The sequence below is a fragment of the Vitis vinifera genome, chromosome 6, assembly GCF_030704535.1.
Source record: "Vitis vinifera cultivar Pinot Noir 40024 chromosome 6, ASM3070453v1".
Classification (NCBI taxonomy): Eukaryota; Viridiplantae; Streptophyta; class Magnoliopsida; order Vitales; family Vitaceae; genus Vitis; species Vitis vinifera.
The window spans coordinates 20,258,040-20,282,473 of NC_081810.1; the positions used below are offsets into that span (position 1 = coordinate 20,258,040).

The following is a 24,434-nucleotide window of genomic DNA, read 5'->3' on the forward strand; positions in this document are numbered from 1 at the left end:
GATTAATACCATTAATATTGAGTTTATCTAATCTAATTTGTATTTCTTTTAACATTATTTCTGTTGGTGTGGCTAATTGAATATTTGATTTTGCAGCATTTATAGGAATAATAAAAGGTTGATCTGAACACTTAGAAGATGATGATGACGAAGATGATGATGATGATAAAGTTGAAGAAACTTTTGAAGAAAATTGTAATTTTGATGTTGTTTCTCCTATCCTCTCTCTCGGGACAGAAGAAAACAAAAATTGAGAAATTTTTGTTGTCTGTTGATTCACATGTTGAAGAGAATGATTTGTATAATTTAATTGTTGTTGAATTTGTCTAATGTCTTTGTAAATTATGGGACTTTGTTCATCTTTAGTTCTTGGAATTTTCAAGGGTGATGCAGAAATTGAATTGTTGTCAAAATTGAATTGATGATTATTTAAGGGTGGTTGTGAACCTAATTCTGAGGTTATTGTTAAAATTCTTTTTTGAATATTTTCTGAGTGTTTTAAGGCTAATTGGTGTCCTTCTTTATCTCTTAAAGTTATAATTTGTTTTCTTTGTTTTTTAAGTTTGAAAAACCAATAGAAAAAGGGAATAGTAATTTTCTTTTGATTCATATATTTTTCATATTGTTTTCTTAGTGCATTTCTAGTTTGAGGAGGAAATGTTTGAAAATAAACTCTTTTTGAATCATTTTTAGGAGAAAAATAATCTGATTTTATCCATTCTATATTAGGAGTAAAAGGAGTCTTTTTGTAATTTTTCTTATGAATTATGTTGACTTGATTAGGAAACATATCTGAATGAGTAGGAGACACAGGAGGAGATTCATTTTGTTGATAAACAGGAATAGGAATTTTTGGAGTAAAATTGACACTATTTAAGCTAGCATTTGAAGTAGAAGGTCTTGAAGACACGAAATCTTGATTGAAAGAATATCTAGATGCTGGAGAAAATTCTATTTGAATAGTACCATCAGTATGTTGAATAATTTTTGAAGGAGTTGTTAAAGGTTTAATAGGTTTTGGATGAGTTAAATCTTTTAATGCCCATTGACTCCCTTGAGTAATTTCATTCCATTTTAATTTCTTAGGAACAAAAGCTTGGGTATTATTAGGATTATATTGTAATAATAATGTTTCATCCTTGACAGATTGACATATGGCTCTAGGATTTAATTGAGTAGTCATGACTTTATAATATATCCTATAAATTATTGCTATAGTTTGAGCTTCTTCTACAAAATTCATATTTTTAGTTTTAATATTTAAAGTTAAACTAGAAAGTATACTAGGATCATTTATGTTCATAGAAAAGTTTGGAAAACAATTAAAATAAATAGGACCATTAGCAAGGTTTGAATCTATCATGCTAAGTATTGAATCAGTAAAATTTATAGATCTAGCATCTCTAAGGCATGTAAATACAGGAATATCTAATCCTAGCCTAAATAAAGGTTTTATAGCAACTTGAACTAATCCTATATGAATATAATTGAATTTCTTCCTATGATGATTAATAGTATTTTGACTTAATAATTGAAGACTTTCTAAATTTTGATTAAGAGATATAGTTTTTTCTTCAGTTTTTATTGAATAATTTTGATTAAATTCAAAATTTCCTTGTTGATATATTGTATTAATTTTCATGTGAGGAATTGACCAATTATGAAGTTGACTCTCTATTTGAGCAATATTTATTTCAATTATAAAACAAACCCTAAAATCCTTATGTTTCTAAAATATACTTAAATAATATTTTTTTATATAAAAAAATATAATTTATAATTATATTATAATATCATTATTCATATTCTACTAAAAATTGTTTATTTATTTACAATGTCATAACTACTTTAATTTTGAACGAAATCTAAATTAAATTCATTAATATTATATAAATTGAATTTATAATGTTTTAACTATATTAAAATAAAATTTTAAAATATTTTTTCTCAATAAGTTTTTATTTTTTATTTAAAAAAAAAATTTATCAAACATCCTTATTTTTACAAAAACAAGCTTGTGTGGAACTGTTTTTGAGAACAACAAAAAAAAAAAAAGGAAATGCATTTGACAACAAAAAAACAGTTTTTCAAATAACATATTTTAGTTATTTTCTATTATTTTGAGTATTTTGAAAAATAATTATACAAATATATAAAATAATTAAAAATAAAACACATATAAAAATTATTTTTAAAGTATATTTAAAAATATTAAAAACAACTTAAAGATATTTTAGATTGTAAACAAACATTCGTTTTACGTAACATTATATAATAATTTAAAAAAATTGTTATCCAAAGCAGTTTTTTAAAACAGTTATTAATCCGGTTCTAAAAAACTATTTTTTATTTCTCGACCTTAAAAACAACTTTAAAAAACAAGCATAAATTGCAGGAAACAAACCCCTAATAATTGAAAATTACTCACCAAAATCAACATATAAATTACTTTCAATTTGAAAAACAGAAATATTGTTGAAAGTAGGGAAAGGTATATACCATTTTCATGGGTCCCAACTCTCAAGAAAACATTTACTTTCAATTTTATCCAAATATGTAGCTTTGTAACTGTGATTCCCAATCACAAAGTGGCAGGTCGCCATTGAACAATGAAGCTGATTGGGTAGCAGATAAGAGAAGGCGGACTTCTTCAACTCCTCACAAAGACCAAATTACAAACTCATGGCTGTTTCATCAACAGCACCGCCATGTTACTCTCTCTCTACCCTCCATTCTTCCCTTTTCCCTTCCTTCAAATCACGCTCTCTTCTTTCGTTTTCTTCCAAGCCAAAGCGCGCCCAAAGGCGTTTTGTTGTTCAGGCATCTGCAACTCTTGAGTCCAGCAATGGTGCCATTGTTGCTGAAGAGTCCGACAACAGCACTTCATATGGAAGGCAGTTCTTCCCATTGGCTGCCGTGGTTGGTCAGGTCTCTTTCTTTCTCTCTATGTACCTTTAGGCTGCTTGATTTTGGCCTTTTTGTTGAATGGTTTGGTGGGTCAGTGTGTAATTGGAGTGTCTGATCTTGGAAGTTCATGGGTATTGCTGTTTTATGGGTTTCCTCAAGTGGGCTATGTTCAAATGAGTTTATTAAAGCTGAATTTGGTGGGTTTTTGTTGTTTTATTATTCTGTTGTTGAAATGGGACGTGCTGAAAATGAGGTAGTGTTTAGTTTCAGAGTTGGGCTTTAGGCCATGATGTCATAGTCACAGTTTAATGTCTTTCTCTATCAATGTGTTTGGAACTCATCCATAATCCCAAAATCGAGAAAAACCCCACCCTGGAAAATCTTGATTTTATAAGAGGCAATCGCGGTGTAGTTTTGTTTTTGGGGGCTTGAATTGAAAGATGTGACACTGATTACTTTAGCAATGTAATGCAGTATGACCAAATGAAACCTTCTGTTGGTTAATGAGAAAATATCAAAATACTAGTCAATACATAACTCAATAAAGCTTTTGTGCCAAGTACTAGGATTCGGCTGAAGCGGCATCTCTTCTCACCATTCTGGCATTCGGGTTTACTGATAGCCATGTTCTTCCCTAAATACTAAACTAGTATACGTATTTCACTTATTTTTCATGTTACAAAATTATGTTTATACGTGTAAGATGTTCAAAGTTTTGAGAAATTAGAAGTTGAAACCTTAATTTTAATTGATTTGGATTGTTTTTGCTAAATATTTGTAAAACATGTTTTTAAATGTGTGATAATTCATAAAGTAATGAAGGTTATGAAAGATGAAATGTGTGTATCATGAGAAGAATTAATTACTCATCTAATCCTGGCAATTGGATCCACCTGAAATAGCCTGCCCTAACCCAGACCTGGGATTGGAATATTCAATGCGAAGCAAGGTGGCAATGGGTTCAGGTTGAACATTGTTTGAACTTCAACTCAACCTGTTCCCTGTGTTCAGCCCTAACCTGGGTTGACTGTTAACTCAACCTGATCCTCCGATGTTCATCCTTAGTGGTTGACATTTGTATGAGACAGCAATGTTAGGTTGCCCTTTCTAGCACCTTGGCATGGTAAGCCACTAAGATCAGAATATTCAGCTAACGTGGTGTGTGCTTTTGGGATTTATTTGATCTTCGCATTTCTTATGTTATTTCTTCATTATTTCCACAGGAAAGGAGAAATTATCTAAATGGTAGCAAGCCTAGCATGCTTGATGGAGCAAAAATGTTGACCCCCTTAGAAAAGAGTCCAGTGTTACCACAATTTACTAGTATTTTTTCATAGTCCAGATTTTGGACTGTTTGATCCAGAAAATAGTGAGCATTTTTTGAGAAAACTTGACAACCCAATAAAGGCCTTTGCCCTTTTCTTCTTTTTCAATATCATGTTTATTTGTAAAAAGTTTAGTTTAAAAATATCAGTCAAGACTAATCATGATAAATTTTTTGAATTTTCATTGTGAACGAAAACTAAAAGAAAATAGATCGTATTTGGGCATTCAGCATGCTGCCTTTTCTACTGAACTTGTTTCTTTTTTGCCTTTTGATACTGTGAATATACTTGTTGTATACTTGGGTTATGCCTCTTTTTCTATCAGGTGCTTTTTAGTATATCTCTTTGTGATCTCAGTATACCTCGTTTCTTTGCCTATTAAAAAAGAAAAAAGAATCATAACAAGAACAATTCATTCAAGAGTCTATGTGTTTGTTGCACTCATTCTCTTTATCATTGAATTGTTTTTTTCCTAACATGCACAAAAAATTAAAAAAGTTCTCAATTTTTTTATTTATTTATTATCTGAGAAGGTTCCTTCAGGATATTGGCAAAAGTTGGAAAAAGAAAAGGTTCCTGGATATTGAACGTTTGATAGGCCAAATCATCTTAACCTGCAATCCATGTTGTGTTCTTTTTCCCCCTTTTCACATGTTGTGTGCTTTCACCCCTTTTTGGCTCTGAGGCTGTCTGCTATTTGTCGGACCCAATGTTTGAGTTATCAGAGTTTTATATAGTGCTGCTTAGCAATAATATCTAGCTTATTTAGATTTTGCATTTCCCTTGGTGCACCTCACTGCATTTTTGTTGTCAAAAGTTGTTAGATAGGAGCTTCTGATCTATACCTATGATTTGCTCTATTTCTAGAAATATGCAACGTACAAGCTTCTATAATGAATTCTACGGTTAAATCTGTTAATCAATTTCAAGTGTTAACAAGTAGTTCCTGGTTGTCAGATGTTTTGCTTAAAATTTTTCATCAATTTGGGTTTTGTGCGAATCAATTGTTCTACAGGATGCTATTAAAACTGCTCTGTTGCTTGGGGCTATTGACCGTGAGATCGGAGGGATTGCCATCTCTGGGAAAAGAGGAACTGCCAAGACAGTAATGGCACGTGGACTGCATGCAATTTTGCCCCCAATTGATGTTGTTGTTGGTTCAATAGCAAATGCTGATCCCACCCGCCCAGAAGAGTAAGTCCACTGAATGCTAATAAATTAATTCCAGTTAGAAAGAAAAAGCACAATCACAGGTTATGGATTAATCTTTTTGTGTATACCATTGCATATGCAATGTGTTATTCTATAAAAAGTACGCTGAGATTTTTACTAGGAAACCTTGTCATCACTATAAATTATTGAGTTCTAATTTGAAACAATGGTTAACTATTGTCATGTCGTCATGTCCTTGCCATAAATGGAGATGAATATAGTTGAGATGTTATGTTGAAAAACTAAGAGCTACTATTTCTTATGTGCAAACTTCTTCGGGATGTTAAAGAATTAGCTTGGGAATCATGGTGGAGACAAACAGCTTTGAATCTGAGGTGATGACTAATGGTCCTCTCTTCTTGGTTGGATTCAAGACCAACACCTACCATATCCTGAGGAGAGAATAATGAAAGAAAAAGAGAAACTGAAGAATGGAAGAAAAGATCAGAAGAATATAATGAGAGCTAAATTAGTTACCACTCTATCTTGAGGAGGGGATAGGGAGAGAAATATTTTTTTTATGTTACGTAGGATGTCTTTTACTTAGAATGTAAGTCTGATGGCCTTTTTTTTTTTTTTACATTATCAATTTTCTTTTCTGAGGAACAACAAATGTTGCAAATATTTTGGAAATAGGATATTGTCCTTTTAATACAATAAGAAATAATTACAGTACGTGATAGTTAATACAAAAAATTAATAAGGATGAGGGATGAGGATCTTACAAGTAGATATCCATATTTTTATTTTTCTGCTTTTAGAAATCATAACATGTTTAGAAACTTCTGCAAGAATCATAGTAGCCAGAAGAAAGGCAAGCAAAAGTGGTTAATACAAAAAATTAATTTTAAATAAGGATGAGGGATCTAATATTGAAAGGAAATGGAGGAGAGAGAGAGGGTTAGAGAGAGAAAGATCGCGAGTGAGGGAGAGAGCGGTGGCGATGAGGGCTCGACGGAAATCGCAGAAGACGCGAGGCAGTCGAGGCATGGGAAGAAGGTCAAGAGGGGGGGTTTCGGCGTGGAATCGAAAAGATTTGAGGTCGAGGTGGAAGAAAGAAGGGGTAGATTGCATGCCATGATTGTGGAAAGGAAAGGCGGGATCTCGTCGTGGGTCAGACTAGGTCCGGTGAGCCTCGGGATAGTTCTAGAATGCTTGAATCTGAGTATTGAGGACCGAAGAATGGGTAGATGGGCAAGAGAGTGGAAAGAAAACGGGCGGATGTACTCTCTGTCGCGCGATTACAACAGAGGGGGCTGCTTTCTTCGTTTGGGGGTTGCGGATTTGGAGGGGAAGTGGTTTAGAGTCTTTATTCCTAGAGGAAGAGGAGAAAGGGGCGGATGGGCATCAATGGCGGACACACTGAGGAGTTTGGGTTGCGCAGAAAGTTGCCCTAATAACCAGAAGACAGACGTGTCTCAGAAGAGGCCGAACATGGTGAGGTCGTTTTTGGAGGCGACCAAAATGGCGAAGGAAAAGGAGAGAGCAGTAGCTAGGGTAGATGTCTCCAAGGAAGAGGTGGGAAGAAATTTGTCCAAACTTAGTCACTGTATTGTTGGGACTTGGAATCACAATGTAGCGAAGGGTGATGATCTCAGAGGGTGGGGAGCCCAGCTAGCGAAAATATGGAGGCTAAAAGGGAATTTAGGGCTGGCTAAAATGGAGAGGGGAAAGGTGTTATTGGAATTTGAGATCCCGGCAGAGGCGGAGCAAGCATCTAAGATGGGGAACATTTTGCTTGGGGGGGTAGATCTTTGTTTAGAAAAATGGAATCCGGAGACGGGATGTTTGAAGGAAGGGGAAAGGAGCAATGAAGCATGGGTGCGGGTAGTGGGGCTGCCTGTCTCCCTGTGGGAACGGGATATTTTGAGGAAGATAGGGGACGCGTGTGGGGGTTTCCTTGCGATCGATCATCAAACGGAAAAAATGGAGGATTTACAGTGGGCACGTCTCTTGGTGAAGCGGAACGGTGGGTCTCTTCCCAGCTTAGTGGAGGTTTGGAGTGATGGGTGTTGTTACGCGGTTACATTATGGTGGGAAATCAGGCCAGTCCTCAAAGTTCCGGCGACTGGAAGGAAAGGGAAGACCTTCGTGACAGTTGCGAAGGAAGGGGGTGACGCGAGTGCACGCGCGGGGGGGCGCGTGGCGGGGGCGATGGAGGGCTCAAGGCTCGAGGACTGCCTGATGACTGAGGATGGGATGCAGAGCCAGGCTAGCGGGTCGGGTCAGAATTCGGATTCAATTCGGAGCGAAGACGGGCCGCCAGTCGGGTCCCATGCATCGGGTGGGCTGGGTTTGTTGGGCCAATTAACTTCTAGAGGGCCTAAAGCTCACATCCCCAATGGGCCAAGTCTGTTTGGGCTGGTGTGTTATGGGAATGGCAATGGGAAGCCCAAGGAAAAAGAAAAGGCTGGGACGGTGGGTCTACTAAAAGGGTATGGGCCTGCATCTCGAAGCTCAGCTTCTCCTACTTCTTCTAAGGCACAGAATGAGATGGGCTCCTCTGCTATGGAGCGCATCCGAGGCCCACTGAGGAGTCCAGACGTGGGCATCTCTAAATGCTGGGGGGAGGATGATCAGTGGGGGCTAAGACGTGGAGATGAGACACAGTGGGGGGGGATCTCCAGAACCGATAGTGCTCTGCTGGAGGAAGATGCAAGGTATGCTCCGTCTTCCTCTGGAATGGAGATTTTGGACCCTTCTCCCCCTTTCTTTTATTCTTTTGGTCGGACTCCAAGGAAGGAGTCTTTCGACCGTTCTGGAATTTTAGTGGAGTCAACCAAGGGGGATGGTTTTTGCAAGGAAAGTGGCCATTCACAGCAGTTAGTGGGGAAGTGCTGGGACTTGGTAGAGATTAGTAACGATAGCATGGAGGATGATAGAAAGGCTCTGTGCCTAGCTCGGCCTATTTCTCAAGAAGAGGGTGCATGGGTGGATGTAGGATGGGAAGAAAGTGATTTGGCTAGGTTTAGTCAATTCCTGGGATTTCCGACAGAGGGCTTAGAGAAAGACATTCTGGAGTTCATGGTTAAAATTAGGAAGAGAAGAGAAAGAATTCACAGCAAAGCTATGTTGGAGAAATCAAAATTTGAAAGGGAGTTGAGAAGACTTGAATGCTCAGTCAACTATGAGGGGGGGAAGAAGAGAAAGGGTACTGTGCAAGGACGAGGGTGTCAAATTATGGAAGTCCAATGAAAATAAGGCTTTTAAGCTGGAATGTACGCGGGGCTAATGATAGTTCCAAGAGGAAAGTGATTAAAGCATTGATTAGAAAGCATAAAGTAGACTTGTTTTGTATCCAGGAAACGAAAGTTCAATCCATGAATGAGGGTATGGTTAGGAGTCTGGGGTCAGGGAGGTTCCTGGATTGGGGTGCCTTGGATGCTCAGGGAGCAGTAGGAGGGATTCTAATTTGCTGGGACAAAAGAACCCTAGAAATCCTTGAGATGGAAATGGGCCAATTCACTATTTCTTGCAGAATTAGGAATGCTGAGGATGGGAAGACCTGGATATTTACGGGTGTGTATGGGCCGTTTTCCAAAGATGACAGGGACACCTTCTGGGGGGAGCTTGGGGCGATTAGGGGAATCTGGGATGATCCTTGGTGTGTTGGGGGTGATTTTAACGTCACTCTAAACCTTGGGGAAAGGAGTAATCAGGGGAGGCTAACTGGCGCTATGAGAAGATTTGCCCAAGTGACGGATGAGTTAGAGCTTTTGGACATTCCTGTGCATGGGGGGGTGGCTTCCTGGAGTGGGGGAAGGAATAACCAAGCCTGGGCGAGACTGGACTGGTTTCTGGTGACCCAAGATTGGCTGGACTGTTTCAGTGGGGTCCTTCAGTGCAGGCTGCCCAGACCCGTCTCTGACCATTTTCCCATTTTACTGAAAGGCGGGGGGGTAAGAAAGGGCCCCTCCCCTTTTAGGTTTGAAAACATGTGGCTCAAAGTTGAGGGGTTTAAGGATCTCCTTCGGGGGTGGTGGCAGGAGGCGGGGGGGAGGGGGAGGGCTAGCTTCAGAGTGGCTTACAAATTGAAGTTTCTGAAGGATAAAATTAAGTCTTGGAACAGGGAAGTGTTTGGTAGGGTGGAAGTCAATAAAAATCTAGCCTTGCAACAGGTAGAATTTTGGGATAGGGTGGAGAGTGACAGGAGCCTAACTGAAAGGGAGACAGAGTTGAAAACTGAGGCTAAGGAGGCCTTCAAAAATTGGGTCCTTTTGGAAGAAATGCATTGGAGACAATCTTCTAGGGAGTTGTGGCTGAGGGAAGGTGATAAGAATACGGGTTTCTTTCACCGGATGGCTAATGCTCATAGAAGAAATAACTCCATGGATAAGATTAAAATCAATGGGAGGTGGTTGGAGGAGGAGAGGGAGGTGAGAGAGGGGGTTGTGAATGCCTTTCAATGTTTGTTGTCAGATGACCAATCATGGAAACCTGATATAGAAGGGTTGCAGCTCAAAAGCTTAAACCATGCTGAAGCTGAAGGATTGGAGCAGCCATTTACTGAGGCAGAGATTCACTTGGCTCTGATGGGAATGAATGGTGATAAGGCCCCAGGCCCGGATGGGTTCACAGTGGCCTTTTGGCAGTTTTGTTGGGAGTTCGTGAAAGAGGAAATTGTGGACGTATTCAAGGAGTTTTATGAAGACAAGTCGTTTGCCAAGAGCCTTAACTCTACCTTTCTTGTCCTCATTCCTAAGAAAGGGGGGGCTGAGGATTTGGGGGATTTCAGACCAATCAGCTTGCTTGGGGGTGTTTATAAGCTCTTGGCCAAAGTGCTGTCCAACAGAATTAAGAAGGTGCTAGACAAGGTGGTTTCGCCGGACCAAAATGCCTTTGTGAAGGGAAGACAGATTTTAGATGCTTCACTCATAGCCAATGAGGTAATTGACTATTGGCTTAAACGCAAGGAGAAAGAGGTGATATGTAAACTGGATATTGAAAAAGCCTATGATAGTATTGATTGGAACTTTCTCATGAAGGTCATGCGGAAGATGGGCTTTGGGGACCGGTGGTTGAAATGGATTTGGTGGTGTATTTCAACGGCAAGCTTCTCTATTCTGGTTAATGGGGTGCCGGCTGGTTACTTCTCCAACTCTAGGGGGTTACGCCAAGGGGATCCACTCTCCCCCTACCTTTTTGTGTTGGGCATGGAAGTTCTAAGCACTATGTTGAGAAGGACTGTTAATGGGGGCTTCACTTCAGGTTGTAGAATCCAAGGGAGAGGGGGAATGGAGATAAATGTGTCCCATTTACTGTTTGCTGATGATACGATTATCTTTTGTGAAGCAAGGCAAGATCACATTACTTACCTAAGCTGGATTTTGGTATGGTTTGAGGCAGCCTCTGGTCTTAGAATAAATCTTGCTAAAAGTGAAGTAATCCCGGTTGGAGAGGTGGAAGACATTGAGATGTTGGCGGTGGAGATAGGGTGTAAAGTGGGGACCCTCCCTTCGGTTTATTTGGGGCTGCCTTTGGGAGCCAAGCACAAGGCCATGGCTATGTGGGATGGGGTTGAAGCAAGAATGAGAAGAAGGCTTGCTCTATGGAAAAGACAATATTTGTCAAAGGGTGGGAGGATTACCCTCATCAAAAGCACTTTGGCCAGCATGCCGATCTACCAATTGTCTCTTTTTCGCATGCCGAAGCTGATTGTTAAAAGGCTTGAAAAGCTTCAAAGGGATTTTCTTTGGGGAGAGGGAAGTTTGGAAAGAAAGATTCATCTTATCAACTGGGCGGTGGTGTGTTCCCAAAAGGAGAATGGGGGCCTAGGTATTCGGAAAACTGATCTTTTGAATAAGGCTCTGTTGGGGAAATGGATTTGGCGGTTCGCCATTGAGGAAGATTTTTTCTGGAGAAAGGTGGTTGAGGTGAAGTATGGTCGGTTGGGTTTTGGTTGGAGAACTAAGGAGGCCCGCGGAACGTTTGGGGTGGGGGTTTGGAGGGATATCTTGAAGGAGTCGTCTTGGTGTTGGGATAATATTGTTTTCAAAGTGGGAAAGGGGACTAAGGTGTGTTTCTGGACTGACCATTGGTGCGGTAATGAGGTGCTGGCTCAAACCTTTCCCCAGTTGTTTGAATTGGCAGTCCAAAGGAACGCCTCGGTAAATGAGATGTGGGATTCTAGCCTCGGCCAAGGAGGTTGGAATATAAGACTCTCCAGAAACCTTAATGATTGGGAGTTGGACGCTTTTGGAGAGTTGATGCAGGTGTTGAGGGATTTGAGGACTTCTCTTGAAGAGGATGCAGTGATTTGGAAAGGAGAGAATCACGACCTCTTTCGGATTAGAGATGCCTACAAGCTTTTGGCAGGGTCTAATGTCATTAGCTTCCCGAAAAAGGGCATTTGGGTGGATAAGGTTCCAACCAAAGTTGCCTTTTTCGCTTGGGAGGCGTCTTGGGAGAAAGTTCTCACTTTGGACAAGCTTCAAAGAAGGGGATGGCAGTTTCCTAACAGGTGTTTCTTATGTGGTTGTGAAGAGGAAAATGTAAATCATATACTTTTACACTGTATAGTTGTAAGGGCTCTCTGGGAGATTGTCTTGGCCTTGTTTGGGGCTAATTGGGTGTTCCCAGAGAGAGTCAAAGATATGTTAGTCAGTTGGAGGGGCCCTTTTGTGGGGAGAAAGAGGAAAAGGATTTGGACTTCCATTCCGTTGTGTATTTTTTGGACGGTTTGGAAGGAGAGAAATAGATTAGCTTTTAGGGGGGGCTCTCTAGCTATTCAGAAGCTAAAGAATTCTTTTGTTTGTAACTTGTGGAGTTGGGCTAGGGTGTATATGGGAGAGGAGTCCTCTTCGCTTATAGGTTTTTTGGAATGGCTCGCCGCGCCTTAAGGGGTGGTGAGTGGTGGTTGTTGGTTTGGCTACTGTGTATACGTCCTGTATGCCTTGTGGCTTTTTGCCTTTTTTAATATATTTGTGCGCACTTATCAAAAAATAAGGATGAGGGATCTTACAAGTAGGTATCTGTATTTTTATTTTTCTGCTTTTAGAAATCATAACATGTTTAGAAACTTCTGCAAGAATCATGGTAGCCAGAAGAAAGGCAAGCAAAAGTGGTTCTTTTACTAGTGGTGAGTGGAATGGGTACCTTGCACCCTCTGTATTACCACATGCTGATGGGACAGAGTTAGCTGATGAGTATCACAACACATCATTGCAGATTCTCCCAGAACAGAGGTTCACAACCATACAAACTTGTGGTTTTGATCATCAAAACCAATTTTGAGAACAAGGACACTTAAAATATGTTTAATTATATATAGAAAAACCATAAATAGTTATTTCACTATATAGACCAGAATAATGTGGTGCACTTTAATCCATTTTCTTTAGTACCAAACCTACAGAGCAACCCAATTATCAAGTAGAGAAAATGGAAGAAGTTATAACAATATTATGCACTCAAAAGATCAAATTTGGTCAAAACATATTATTAATTGATATATATTTTTATCTTTGGCCTCTAGAAAGCCTAAATAATGTACAATATTTTAACCCAATGTTCCATTTTATCCAATGCATGCAAAAACATTTGTGCACATTCATTCCTTCACCAAGGTAAATGACTAGTTTGAATAAAATTTTTGAAGATGGGAAGATGGACTAGCTGAACAAGTGGAATATGATTCTGCTGGTAACATCAAGACTCAGATTGTCAGATCTCCCTTTGTCCAGGTGCTTTTCAGTAAAGAAAACTTCCATATTGAGATTATTTTCATGGTTTAATTTCTCTACTAATATTCATGTTGCAGATTCCACTTGGAGTCACAGAGGACAGACTAGTTGGATCTGTTGATGTTGAGGAGTCTGTAAAAACTGGAACTACTGTTTTCCAGCCGGGCCTTCTTGCTGAAGCTCATAGAGGTGTTCTCTATGTTGACGAGATAAATCTTTTGGACGAGGGTATCAGTAATTTGCTTCTTAATGTATTGGCAGAAGGAGTTAATATTGTGGAAAGAGAGGGAATCAGCTTCAGGCACCCATGCAAGCCACTTCTGATTGCCACTTATAACCCAGAAGAGGGTGCTGTACGTGAACACTTACTAGATCGTGTTGCAATTAACTTGAGGTATAGACCATCTGCATTTAGTTATTCAAATGAAATGTTGTTCACATATGTTCAGTAGGTTTGCTTTGTTAATGGGGAAAGAAACGTTTTGTTTAGTTTAGAAAATTTCCTAACTGCAAAAATACAGATGCGTGCATTTGTTGGATCAGTTACATATCTTTGTGTTTTTCTTCTCTTTCCACTAATGATGCACAACTTCTGCAGTGCAGATCTTCCAATGAGCTTTGAAGATCGTGTTGCAGCTGTAGGAATTGCCACACAATTTCAGGAACGCAGTAATGAAGTTTTTCAAATGGTTGAGGAAGAAACAGAATATGCAAAGACTCAGGTAATTCTGCAGTGAGTTTGAGTAGTTTGTTTGTGAGCTGGATTTTGAAAGTCTGGAAGTTCAGTTGGATATGATTCATGATCATATTGCCAAAACTTTATTGTTTACCCTAAATATTCTTCTTAAGTGGTGTAATATGGAATCAAGCACAATGTGTTGCTTTTGACTCTATTATTGCATGTAAGAATGGTGAATGGGTCCCTTTTTTTTTTCTTTTTGATAGGCAAAAAGAAAATATATTAGGTGGATGGGTCCCATCTGAAACTATATAATTGTGATTAAGTGCCCTGCTTACTTATTCTGTATTTTGGTGGTTGGTTTTTTAGACAAGGTCCATATCAGGGGTATCATGAAAAATCATAGAGAGTTGGAATTCCTTGTTTTGGGGTGGGTCACCTGAGGCCAAAACTTTTAGCTCTCCATACTGGTTTGAAAAGTCCCAAAGATTAGGCTCGTCCTCTGAAGGGACATCAAATGTGATGAAGTAGAAAACTGAGTTTTTTAATGACCTTGGTAGTATGGTCACAACATCAAAATGTTCATTCTACTTTCAACAGGGAGAACTTTATGATTTTGTACATCTTCAAACTCATTAGTGAACTCCCACTACATCTATAAGTCTGGCCTTGTGACTGATAGATAAACATATCTGTCCATCAATCATCAAGGGAGCAGAAGGATATGTGTAACAAGTTTCTCGTTCTCAATGTTTCTTGCATTAGTTTTCCACTAAGTACTGGTTCATGCATTATCATCATTCATCATAATCTATATCTCTCAGAACATTCAAGGGCTTTTATTCAGCATATAAGATTCAAGTACACTATTCATTAATAATGTTCCCATATGTTGATAATGATAAATCCACTTGGACCATATCAATATGTTAAAAAAAAGGAAAGAGAATAGTTCCCTTGCATCTTCTTTGGACAAAATTTTCTTCCATCCATTTCCATGGTGCATCAGCACTTCACTGTTTTCTACGGTTTATACTCTTCAGTAAGTCTCATGATATTTCCATACATTCTCCAAAAGTAGGCAATTTGTCCATTAGTTTTCAAGGAGGATTCATGTAATCACAGTACTTAGTTTACTCATACAACCTGATGACTTGATGTTTTAGCAAATAAATTATATTGCGTTTGTACCCATAAACTTTAGAGGTGGGGACCTTTTTTAATAGAATGAAAAAGCCTTTTATTATCACATCTAATGCTTTTGCTCCTATGGTACCTTTTGGCATTAAAAGAAGGAAACATATCAGTTGCTTTATAGTAAGAATTGATTGTTTGCATATATTCATGTGTTGCAGATCATTTTGGCTAGGGAATATTTGAAGGATGTTAGTATCAGCAGAGACCAATTAAAGTATCTGGTTATGGAAGCCCTACGAGGTGGTTGCCAGGTTCTTACTATGAAACTTTTCTTTGCTTTCTATTGAACAGGAAGTCAATATTTTCAGAATTAGATTGGTCAATAAATTTAAAAAATTATTAGTTTATGATTCAATGGTTGGACCAATAGTTTAATTGTGGTTGAAATGTTAATATAATAAATATATAATTTATATATCATATAAAATATAAAATAATTATAAAAAATTAAGAAGATAGATAGATAGATATAATATCAAAAATTTTAGTAATATTTCATTTTTTATATTTGATATTGTCAAATTAGATAATAAGAATAAATATAAATATATTAATATTTTAAATTTTATTACATAAAAATATATAATATTTATGTATGAAGATATATTTAAGATGGAAGGACAATTGTAATATTTAATTTTATCTACATGTCAAAAGTTATGTATCTTATTATTTTAAAATTTTAATAATTATTATATTATTTAACTTATATTATTTTCATACTTATCATTGTATAATTGCTATTAAAAATACATGTGAAGGTAAATATTTATATTTATTTAATGGTTTTAAATAGCAAAAAATTTGAAAAACATCAATATTCCTATATATATCATCTACAACAACATCTATGAAAATGCTCACACAGCTTAATGGTTCCCTTGCCCCTTTACAACTGGCGAGGTCCATGACTCAAGTCCTCCTAGGGCAAAAACTCTTTTCCTCACCTTATAAGAAAATCCCACATCGGAAGAATATTAACTTGATCTGTATCTGCTCTACAAATACGTTGCAACAACGACTGTTTTATATGACAATCCCACATCGGAAGTGTTAGTTAGTTATCTATTTAGTTTTATTTCATTACTATTTCTCTTTCTTATTTAGTTATTATATTAAAATTATTATTTTTCTGTTTATGAGTAGGGGTAAGTTAGTCTTTATGTTCTTTTATTAGGTCTATTTAAACTCTAACGGTGTTGTATCTATTTTCAAGAGTGTTCAGAATAAGAAACTCTAGATTTTTTTTTTCTTTGAATCTTTTTGGATTTCACAGGAAGAATATTAACTTAATCTGCATCTGCTGTACAAATATCTTGCAACAACTGCTGTTTAATGAAGTTACTGTTTTTGGGTCAATAGGGGGCAACAACCCTTTGTAATTTCAGGTCAAACAAGCTTGACCAGTTTTTAGAGAACTGGCCCAACTGTTCGGTTTGACAGTTTAACTGCCGGTTCAGACAGTTCGGTGCTGGTTCAACTCAGCTAGCCAGACTGGAGATGCTGTCGGTTGACAGCCCAACTGGTTGGATTGGCCAGTCCAGTCCAGTTTTTAAAACTTTGCTTTAAGTAGGTTTATTGATTCCTTTGGAGTAAGCAAGCCTAAGTGTATTCCACAGGCCATGCAGTATGCTCCCATAGCACCTCTTTTAGATAGCTAAGAGACTTGGAGACTCTATTCCAGAGTCTCACCTGAATGGGGAAGCTATTGATACCACTGGGCCACAAAAATAGTGTTACTCTTTTCTTATTCTATCAGCATATCTTCATGTCTATGAGGTTTTCAACCATATTACCTTTACTAAATTTTTGATAGGAGAATTCTGTAATTACTAACTTCCTGCTTTGGCTGTGTTTGCTGTCTCCCAGGTTCTCATGGTTAGCTTGCCATCTTAAATAGGTCCTTGTCAAATCAGCATCTAAAGAAACAATGTATATTAGAGACAGTCACACTTGTTTTCTTATGTGTGATTGACAGATTAGTATGTCAGTTTGGAAGGGGGAGAAATCAGAAGATATGCTATGGGTTTGAGGCCTTAATAGAGGTTTTTAATTGGTTTGTCAGCAGCATGGCTTCCTTTTGGTGTTACCTATCAAAAAAATGGCTTCCTTTTGGTGTTCTTTTATCATCAATTCAAAGTGTTTCCTCTCTTAAGTTCTTATTTAGTTTAGGCTTCTATTTTGCATTAGTCAACAATGTACTTGTGCCCTTCCTAGGCGCATCAGCGTGCAGATCTTGTATGTTACCTTTCTTTTTGTTGAACTCACTTCCTTGTCCCAGAAAAAAGAGTCAAACTAAACAAAGCATAAGAGTTCAAGTAATTTATCCTTACAAAAAGGGGAACTGATGACTGTTTTAAATATTTCTTTTTGATAGGTGTGAGGACTATTTTGAATAATATTCTCTACTGCATCTCCCGCCTGTTCCTATTTAAGTTTAGGTCAACTTCTGTTGCTGCAGTAAATTCACCAGAAATATGCTTTAACTGAGAGTGAAAACTTAAGATAGATGTTACTTGTACAGTTTTGAAAACTTAATAAAGATGAAAAAGAAGTACCCACTTTATTGTGATGATTTGTAGTGTTTGTTTTGCTTTTTTGAAATCATTATTCGATTTGTTGACAAAATATGCTACATGATACAGGATGTATGCTCTGAAAAGACTTGGTAACAATTTAGCTTGTCATTATGCCTGGGTTTCAGCTACATACTTAGCAAGTGCCTATTATGAATTACAGGGACACAGAGCTGAGCTGTATGCTGCTCGTGTTGCAAAATGTTTAACTGCTTTAGAAGGACGTGAAAAAGTCAATGTGGATGATCTGAAAAAAGCTGTTAAGTATTTTTCATGCACAGTGTTTCCTCTTTGTTTCCTTTATATATTTTTTCATTGACAATGCACAATTTTGGTGCTTTATTTTCATTTGAAATGCCTTGTTGGAATACACCTATATGCAATAGTATTATACCAAGCATGGAACAAGCAGATTTGAATTCTTAACATAAAAGGTAGAAATGTTTTGGAAGAGGAGAAATAATGCAGGACAAACAACAAACATCATCCAAAAGGAAATCATATCCACCTAAACGGTGCACAAAATTAGTTCAAGGTTTGTTGGTGATAGATAAGCAAATAAGTATTGTGCAAATTACTTTAACTATAAGAAAAAAATAAATAAATTCAGTATTTGGCTAATTTTACAAAACCCTTTTTCTGGGCATAAATAGAACGGGTGCTGCCCATGTTCTGTGAGGTACTCTGAAGCCGTTTAATTTTTACGGTATAGTATTTAAGCATCCATATGTTATCATGCTGTAACTTTACTATGATTTTCCTTTTTCTAGCATTTTTTTTCTGTGATAAAAATCTTTTTCCTATTTATGTCAACAATATTTAGGACAGAGATGTATCCAGGTTTATTTGCCTTCATTTTAATGATATATTTTTTACGGTATAGTTTTGCCTGTTTCCTTGGCCTTCTCATTTGAGCTCATAATTAAATTCAAAGTGTTTTTGAGAGCTGTTTTTCAACCTCAGTCTTTAAGGCATTATTTTTTTATTTTTTTTATGATAAATTTACTCTTTGTTAAATTCTAAGGAATGCTAGAGTTGCCTTTCAATTTAAGGTAATCTATTTGTTAAACATAAAAAAGATGCATAAAGAGAATTTTGTCCTTAATATTTATGCCATATGCTATTAAAGAAAATTTTTCACAAAAATGTAATTATTTGGTGTGGAATGGATGTTTTAAGTATTTCAAAAGAAAGTCTCTGGTGTATTATTCTACTGCACTTCTCTTTTAGAAACAAAACTGATATGATTACCCAAAATATTTTTGAATTTTGGCAATATTGCTTTCAGTCCTAATAATAGCACCTATTTTCTGTATGAATTTAGTGACAGAGACCAAGAGCACCAAGTCCCTTTTAATTGAGATCTAATTTGAAAAAATGGAAACATATGTAGCAATGTCTGTTCTGAAAACTGCTATGCAAGATCCCCATTAATAATTATGTAAGAACTGCCATAATCTACAGCACCACAAATAAAGTACAAATCCTGATAATGCCGTAAACCATATAGATCATTATACTGTTTTTCTTCATTTTCTGCATCATTAATGATTTCTTCTGGGAAAATATCAGACTTTTCGTTTTTGATAATTTATCTGGTACAGGTAGAACTGGTCATTCTCCCCCGTTCAATCATCAATGAGAATCCACCAGACCAGCAAAACCAACAGCCTCCACCTCCACCACCTCCTCCCCAAAATGAAGATTCTGGAGAAGAGCAGAATGAGGAAGAAAATCAAGAGGTAACTGACTTATGAAGACAACTATACCTAGGTTCTTTATGATGTTTGGCAGTTATCAACTGAATATTTCCATGTTATACAATTGACGTCTTGCCTACCCAAAGATGGAAAAAAGTGTTGTATAATTCTTGACTTAGCTTTCATCTTCTATTCCAGGTGGAATTTGAAAATGAATATTCATTTGCTTATGATGTGACTTTTCTCTTTGTGATCAGGATGAAAATGATAAGGAAAATGAACAACAGGAACAAATACCTGAAGAGTTTATCTTTGATGCAGAAGGTGGTTTGGTGGATGAGAAACTTCTCTTCTTTGCACAACAAGCACAGAGACGACGTGGGAGGGCCGGGAGAGCAAAGAATGTTATATTTTCTGAGGATAGAGGACGATATATTAAGCCCATGCTTCCAAAGGTTAGCTTGTCTACCTCTTATCCTTTCTGCCTTCTCTGTTTTTCCTCCTCAAGACAAACAAAATGTTCTATAGAATTTAAAGACCTCTCCTGACCTGTATGTCTTGTGTCTTGACAAATTCAACAGGGAGAGATATTCATTTTGAATTTGATTTTTAATAACCTTTGATTCATTATCAATGAATTGTAACTGAAAATAGTTTTTCTGCATTCTTTCTTTGATTGGACCAGTAGCTCAGTAGGAGATGGTAGGCTTTCCTTTCTAAATTTTATTGATGTTTTGGATTGGTTTAAGCTGTAAGGAATCTTTTCTTTTCCTTTTTTTTATTGTCCGTTTGTTTTGAAAGATCCTTATATGCATCTTGTGCACAAGGGTTTGATCCCTTTTTTGGGTTGTGTTTTATAAATATCTTACTGTGTTGTTTGGATACACTCTTGTTTTCTGTTTCTAAAAATAAAAAATGATAGTAGCTACTATATAAAACATAAGAAATCCTTGATACTTAAAATTTTTAAAATTATGTAAAAAAATTGAGGTACTAAAAAAATTTTGCTACCTCAAATTTTAGAAGTGATTTTTAAGGATGGAAGGTAAGCTCATACTTCTTATAAAAAAGTTGTAATATTTTATATAGAAGTTACTATTATTTTTCATTTTTAAAAACAAACACGAGGCGTATCCAAACGAGCACTTAGTGAGAGTTGTTTCCAGTAAAAATATCCGATTCATTGATTGTCCTTGATTGGCTTTATATTGCAAAAGATAACAGAAACTAGTAATCCTCTTTTGGAGCCTCGATATTCTGGAATTGTATTTTCTATGAATTGTCCACTTTCTCATTCCATCTGTTCTCAACAAGCTCCATTGTCATAAGCAGGGTCCTGTAAAGAGATTAGCTGTTGATGCAACCCTTAGAGCAGCAGCACCATATCAAAAGTTGCGAAGGGAAAAAAATGCCCAGAAGGGTAGGAAAGTTTTTGTAGAGAAAACTGACATGAGAGCAAAAAGAATGGCACGAAAAGCTGGAGCATTGGTACTGTCAGTTTACTCTAGTTACTTCACTTTTCTTTAACTAGTGCTTTGTTTTCCCTTGCAAAAAGTCACCCCTGCAGTTGTTTTAGTACAGACTCAGTTTTGTTGGTGCTTCATTTTTTTTTAACTTCTAATTGGTTTAGTACACCTTTGCATAGAAGTTCTGATGACCTCAATTTAAAATATCAGTTCCGGGATGAGTTGCTGTATTGAAAGAAACAGAAATGATGTGTTCGGGTTTTTTTGAATTGGCAACATGTCAGTCACTATCATTCAGTTGTTGTAAAACATCATTAAACTTAATGAAACCTTAAAAAAAATTTAAATCCTGGCATTGCCTAATACTGAAATGAACTCCAAATGTTGCAGATTTCGGATTCATTTGTGAATGCCTTTGTTTAGAGACACTCGGAGGTTTTATCTTCAATAAAATTACTGATGAGCTTTTCGTGCATTTAGTTTTTAATGTATTTGATTCATGGCAGGTGATATTTGTGGTTGATGCAAGTGGCAGCATGGCTCTGAACCGAATGCAGAATGCAAAAGGTGCAGCACTCAAATTATTGGCAGAGAGTTATACTAGCAGAGATCAGGTGAATTTTATTTAGACATAAGTACATGATACATTCTGATCAAGGTTGCTTGTTAGTGGCTTATTAGTTGTGTTAAGAATTTGTTTTTAAGCAGCATCTCCTACCACAAATCTCAATGTGCTTTTGTTTTTTAATCTTCTGAAGTTCACTTACTGGCTACATGAAGCATCATAAATAAATAAACATATTTAGTTGCATCAAACCCCTAATATTGGAGCTCCTCCACATAGGAGGCTATTTATTCTAATCATTTGGGAAGAAAAAGCACCTAACATTGTTGTTGCGGTACTATTGGAATTATGACTATGCATGTTCATATCCATACAGACAGTAATTACTAAATTCAGAAGTCTTTCAGTGAATGTTTTATGCATTGCCACTTTTATTTGAGAAAGCCCTCTAGAGAACATCTTTAGCTAGATAATGCAGGATGGTGGTCAGTGGGTCCCTTCTTAACAGTTTGTCTCAAGCTTAAATTTGACAGTGCTTTCTGGGTAGCCTGTGCCAACTGGTTTGAGGATTACTCAGACGCCATAAAATTTTACTAAGCCCTATTGGTATTGGTTTGGCCATTGGGGCTGATATGTTAGCCTTGTTGGAAAGCCTGAAAGAGGCTGCCACAATGGGGGTTAGAAACCTCTTATGAAGAGCTACTTGTGGAGGTTTTATGATGGGTTCCTTGGGATAGGAGATGCAATATCTCACATCGAATAAGGGAATAAGTTTTTGACACTTCATATGTATGAACTTCTCTAACTATCTAGATGCATTTTAAAGTGTTGAGGATCCATTAGGTCCAAAGCGGACAATATCTACACCAAATGGAGTGAGCCATTACAGGAGAAGACCTTGGAGTTGCAAACAATGGATGCTCTGGATCCTAGATTTATCAAAAATATTTGATTTTTTCCTTCTTGTGGAGGTCTAGTTCGACGGATCAGGCATTTCAGTTTTGGAGATAACTAAAAAAAGTAATATACTATAATAGCATTGACTATTCCATGCAAGATTAGTCACTGTATTATGTTACTGATAGAATCTTTTTACTTCATTTAGAAAAGTTCATCTATTCCTGGAAACACTTCTTCAAGAATTTAAATTCTTTTACTTTTTGGGTTCTAGTAGTAATTAAAATCTAAATCAACAGAATGTGCTTATTTCATATTTCTTTCTTGTGGTCACCTTTCTAATTCTGTTTATTACTAATATTAAATAGGTTGCTATCATTCCATTTCGTGGAGACTCTGCAGAAGTTCTCCTGCCTCCTTCCAGATCAATTGCAATGGCAAGAAAACGGCTTGAGAGACTTCCTTGTGGTGGAGGTTCCCCCCTAGCTCATGGTCTAACCACAGTACGTCATTTTCGGTTGAGAAGAATTCTCCGGCATTTAGCATATTTGATTGCATATACAATTGGAGTTGGTGTATTTTCATGAATATTGCAAATGACTGAAAATATTTGCAAGATTATCATGTTTCAAATGATTCTAGAATGACATTAGTATACATTTCTTTTTCCTAACTTGCAGGAACTTGCTTGATCTATCTTGTTAGCATCACAACTTAGCCTTTGGCACTAGATAATTCCCTGAACTAACTGATTGATTAACTTAAATCTGCATAGGCTGTCAGGGTTGGGCTAAATGCAGAGAAGAGTGGTGATGTTGGGCGTGTGATGATTGTTGCGATAACTGACGGTAGAGCCAACATATCATTGAAAAGATCTACTGACCCTGAGGCTGCTGCTGCTGCTGATGCCCCCAGACCTTCTGCCCAAGAGTTAAAGGTAAATCTCAACCCATAACCAGGCACATTTTCAGTTTCAAGATCTTCCCTGTCAACTAAATTTATCCATAATCGACATTTTCAAGGATGAGATTCTGGAAGTTGCTGGGAAAATATACAAAGCAGGGATGTCTCTGCTCGTGATCGACACTGAAAACAAGTTCGTCTCAACTGGTTTTGCCAAGGAGATTGCAAGAATTGCTCAAGGTTGGTATACTTGAACAGTTGAACACCCATTTACCTATTGCCTTCAAGCAATTCTATTCTGCAAACAAAATCTCATAATCTGACATCATTGGCCAGGGAAATACTACTACTTGCCAAATGCTTCCGACGCGGTCATCTCAGCCACCACAAAGGAAGCTCTTTCAGTCCTAAAAAATTCATGATCTCTCCAGATTGTTTCAACCGAATTCCAATTGTTGTATGCCAATTTTGGTTGAACCAAGTATGAATCTTTGCTTTTCTGTCTGAACCACATGGACATGTAGTAAGCCATTCCTTCTGTAATAAAAACTTTTCTTTCTCATCATACTTTCTTCTTTTGTTCAGTTTGATTGCAAGCTTGTAGCCTGTTTCTAGGGGTATGCCAAAAAATGAGTGGTCTGAAAACTGAACCAAACCGGTAATTATTTATTTATAAACACGTAATGTCTTTGTATGTAGAAATAGTTGGGATAGTTCGATTTTTAACTTTTTAACCTATTATGTATTTTATAGACACATGGTACCAGTTAGAGGCACATGATCTCGGGTTTGAATCTTGTCATTGATGATATCCTGATTTAAGTGGTGCTGGTTGTTGCGGGTGTAAGGTTTGGATCCCCGTAAGAAGTCCTAAGGACTTGGTCATGAAAGATTTATTGGTTAAATTTATTTTTTTTAAATTTTGAATAGCTCTTATTTAAAAAACTAGTTAAATTATTTTAATTTCATGCAATTTGAATGAAAAATTATTTTACTATAAATTAGTAAAATTGTTATCCATAAAAAATTTTAAACTAGAACTCCTAACCCTAATTCACATTCATCTAAATATTCATTGGAATCACACAATTTCAATTATTTTAAAGAAATAAAATGTTAAAATTCATTATAAATTTTTTAGTATGGTAATAAATTATGCCTTTTGTCAATATTTGGAAATATATTAAATTATTATTTTTGTAATAATTTATTAGTTTTTATATTAAAATAAATAAATGGAATAATTAATTTTATATATGTTTTAAACATAATAAATATATTTAACATTTAACAATATTAAGATATTAATAAAATAAAAGTTAATT

General features: G+C 36.7%; 1 protein-coding gene across 1 annotated transcript; it reads left to right on the plus strand.

Annotated features, from left to right (window-relative positions):
• The first annotated feature begins 2,573 nt into the window (after nt 1–2,573).
• LOC100243048 (magnesium-chelatase subunit ChlD, chloroplastic) lies at nt 2,574–23,674 on the plus strand. Its single transcript, XM_059737619.1, has 15 exons — nt 2,574–2,928; nt 5,248–5,426; nt 13,042–13,126; nt 13,204–13,520; nt 13,725–13,848; nt 15,161–15,253; nt 17,742–17,837; nt 19,183–19,320; nt 19,536–19,733; nt 20,611–20,766; nt 21,251–21,358; nt 22,575–22,709; nt 22,982–23,143; nt 23,229–23,349; nt 23,446–23,674. The coding sequence occupies exons 1-15, from the start codon at nt 2,683–2,685 to the stop codon at nt 23,529–23,531; spliced, it is 2,244 nt and encodes a 747-aa protein (XP_059593602.1). The 5' UTR covers nt 2,574–2,682; the 3' UTR covers nt 23,532–23,674.
• The last annotated feature ends 760 nt before the right edge of the window (nt 23,675–24,434 follow it).

What these genes read in the sequence shown, in the direction of transcription:
- LOC100243048 (XM_059737619.1), top strand. Translation starts at nt 2,683, where the DNA reads ATGGCTGTTTCATCAACAGCACCGCCATGTTACTCTCTCTCTACCCTC. An exon ending in TGGCTGCCGTGGTTGGTCAG is followed by an intron (nt 2,929 to 5,247) that starts GTCTCTTTCTTT and finishes ATTGTTCTACAG; the next exon opens with GATGCTATTAAAACTGCTCT. An exon ending in CCCTACGAGGTGGTTGCCAG is followed by an intron (nt 15,254 to 17,741) that starts GTTCTTACTATG and finishes TATGAATTACAG; the next exon opens with GGACACAGAGCTGAGCTGTA.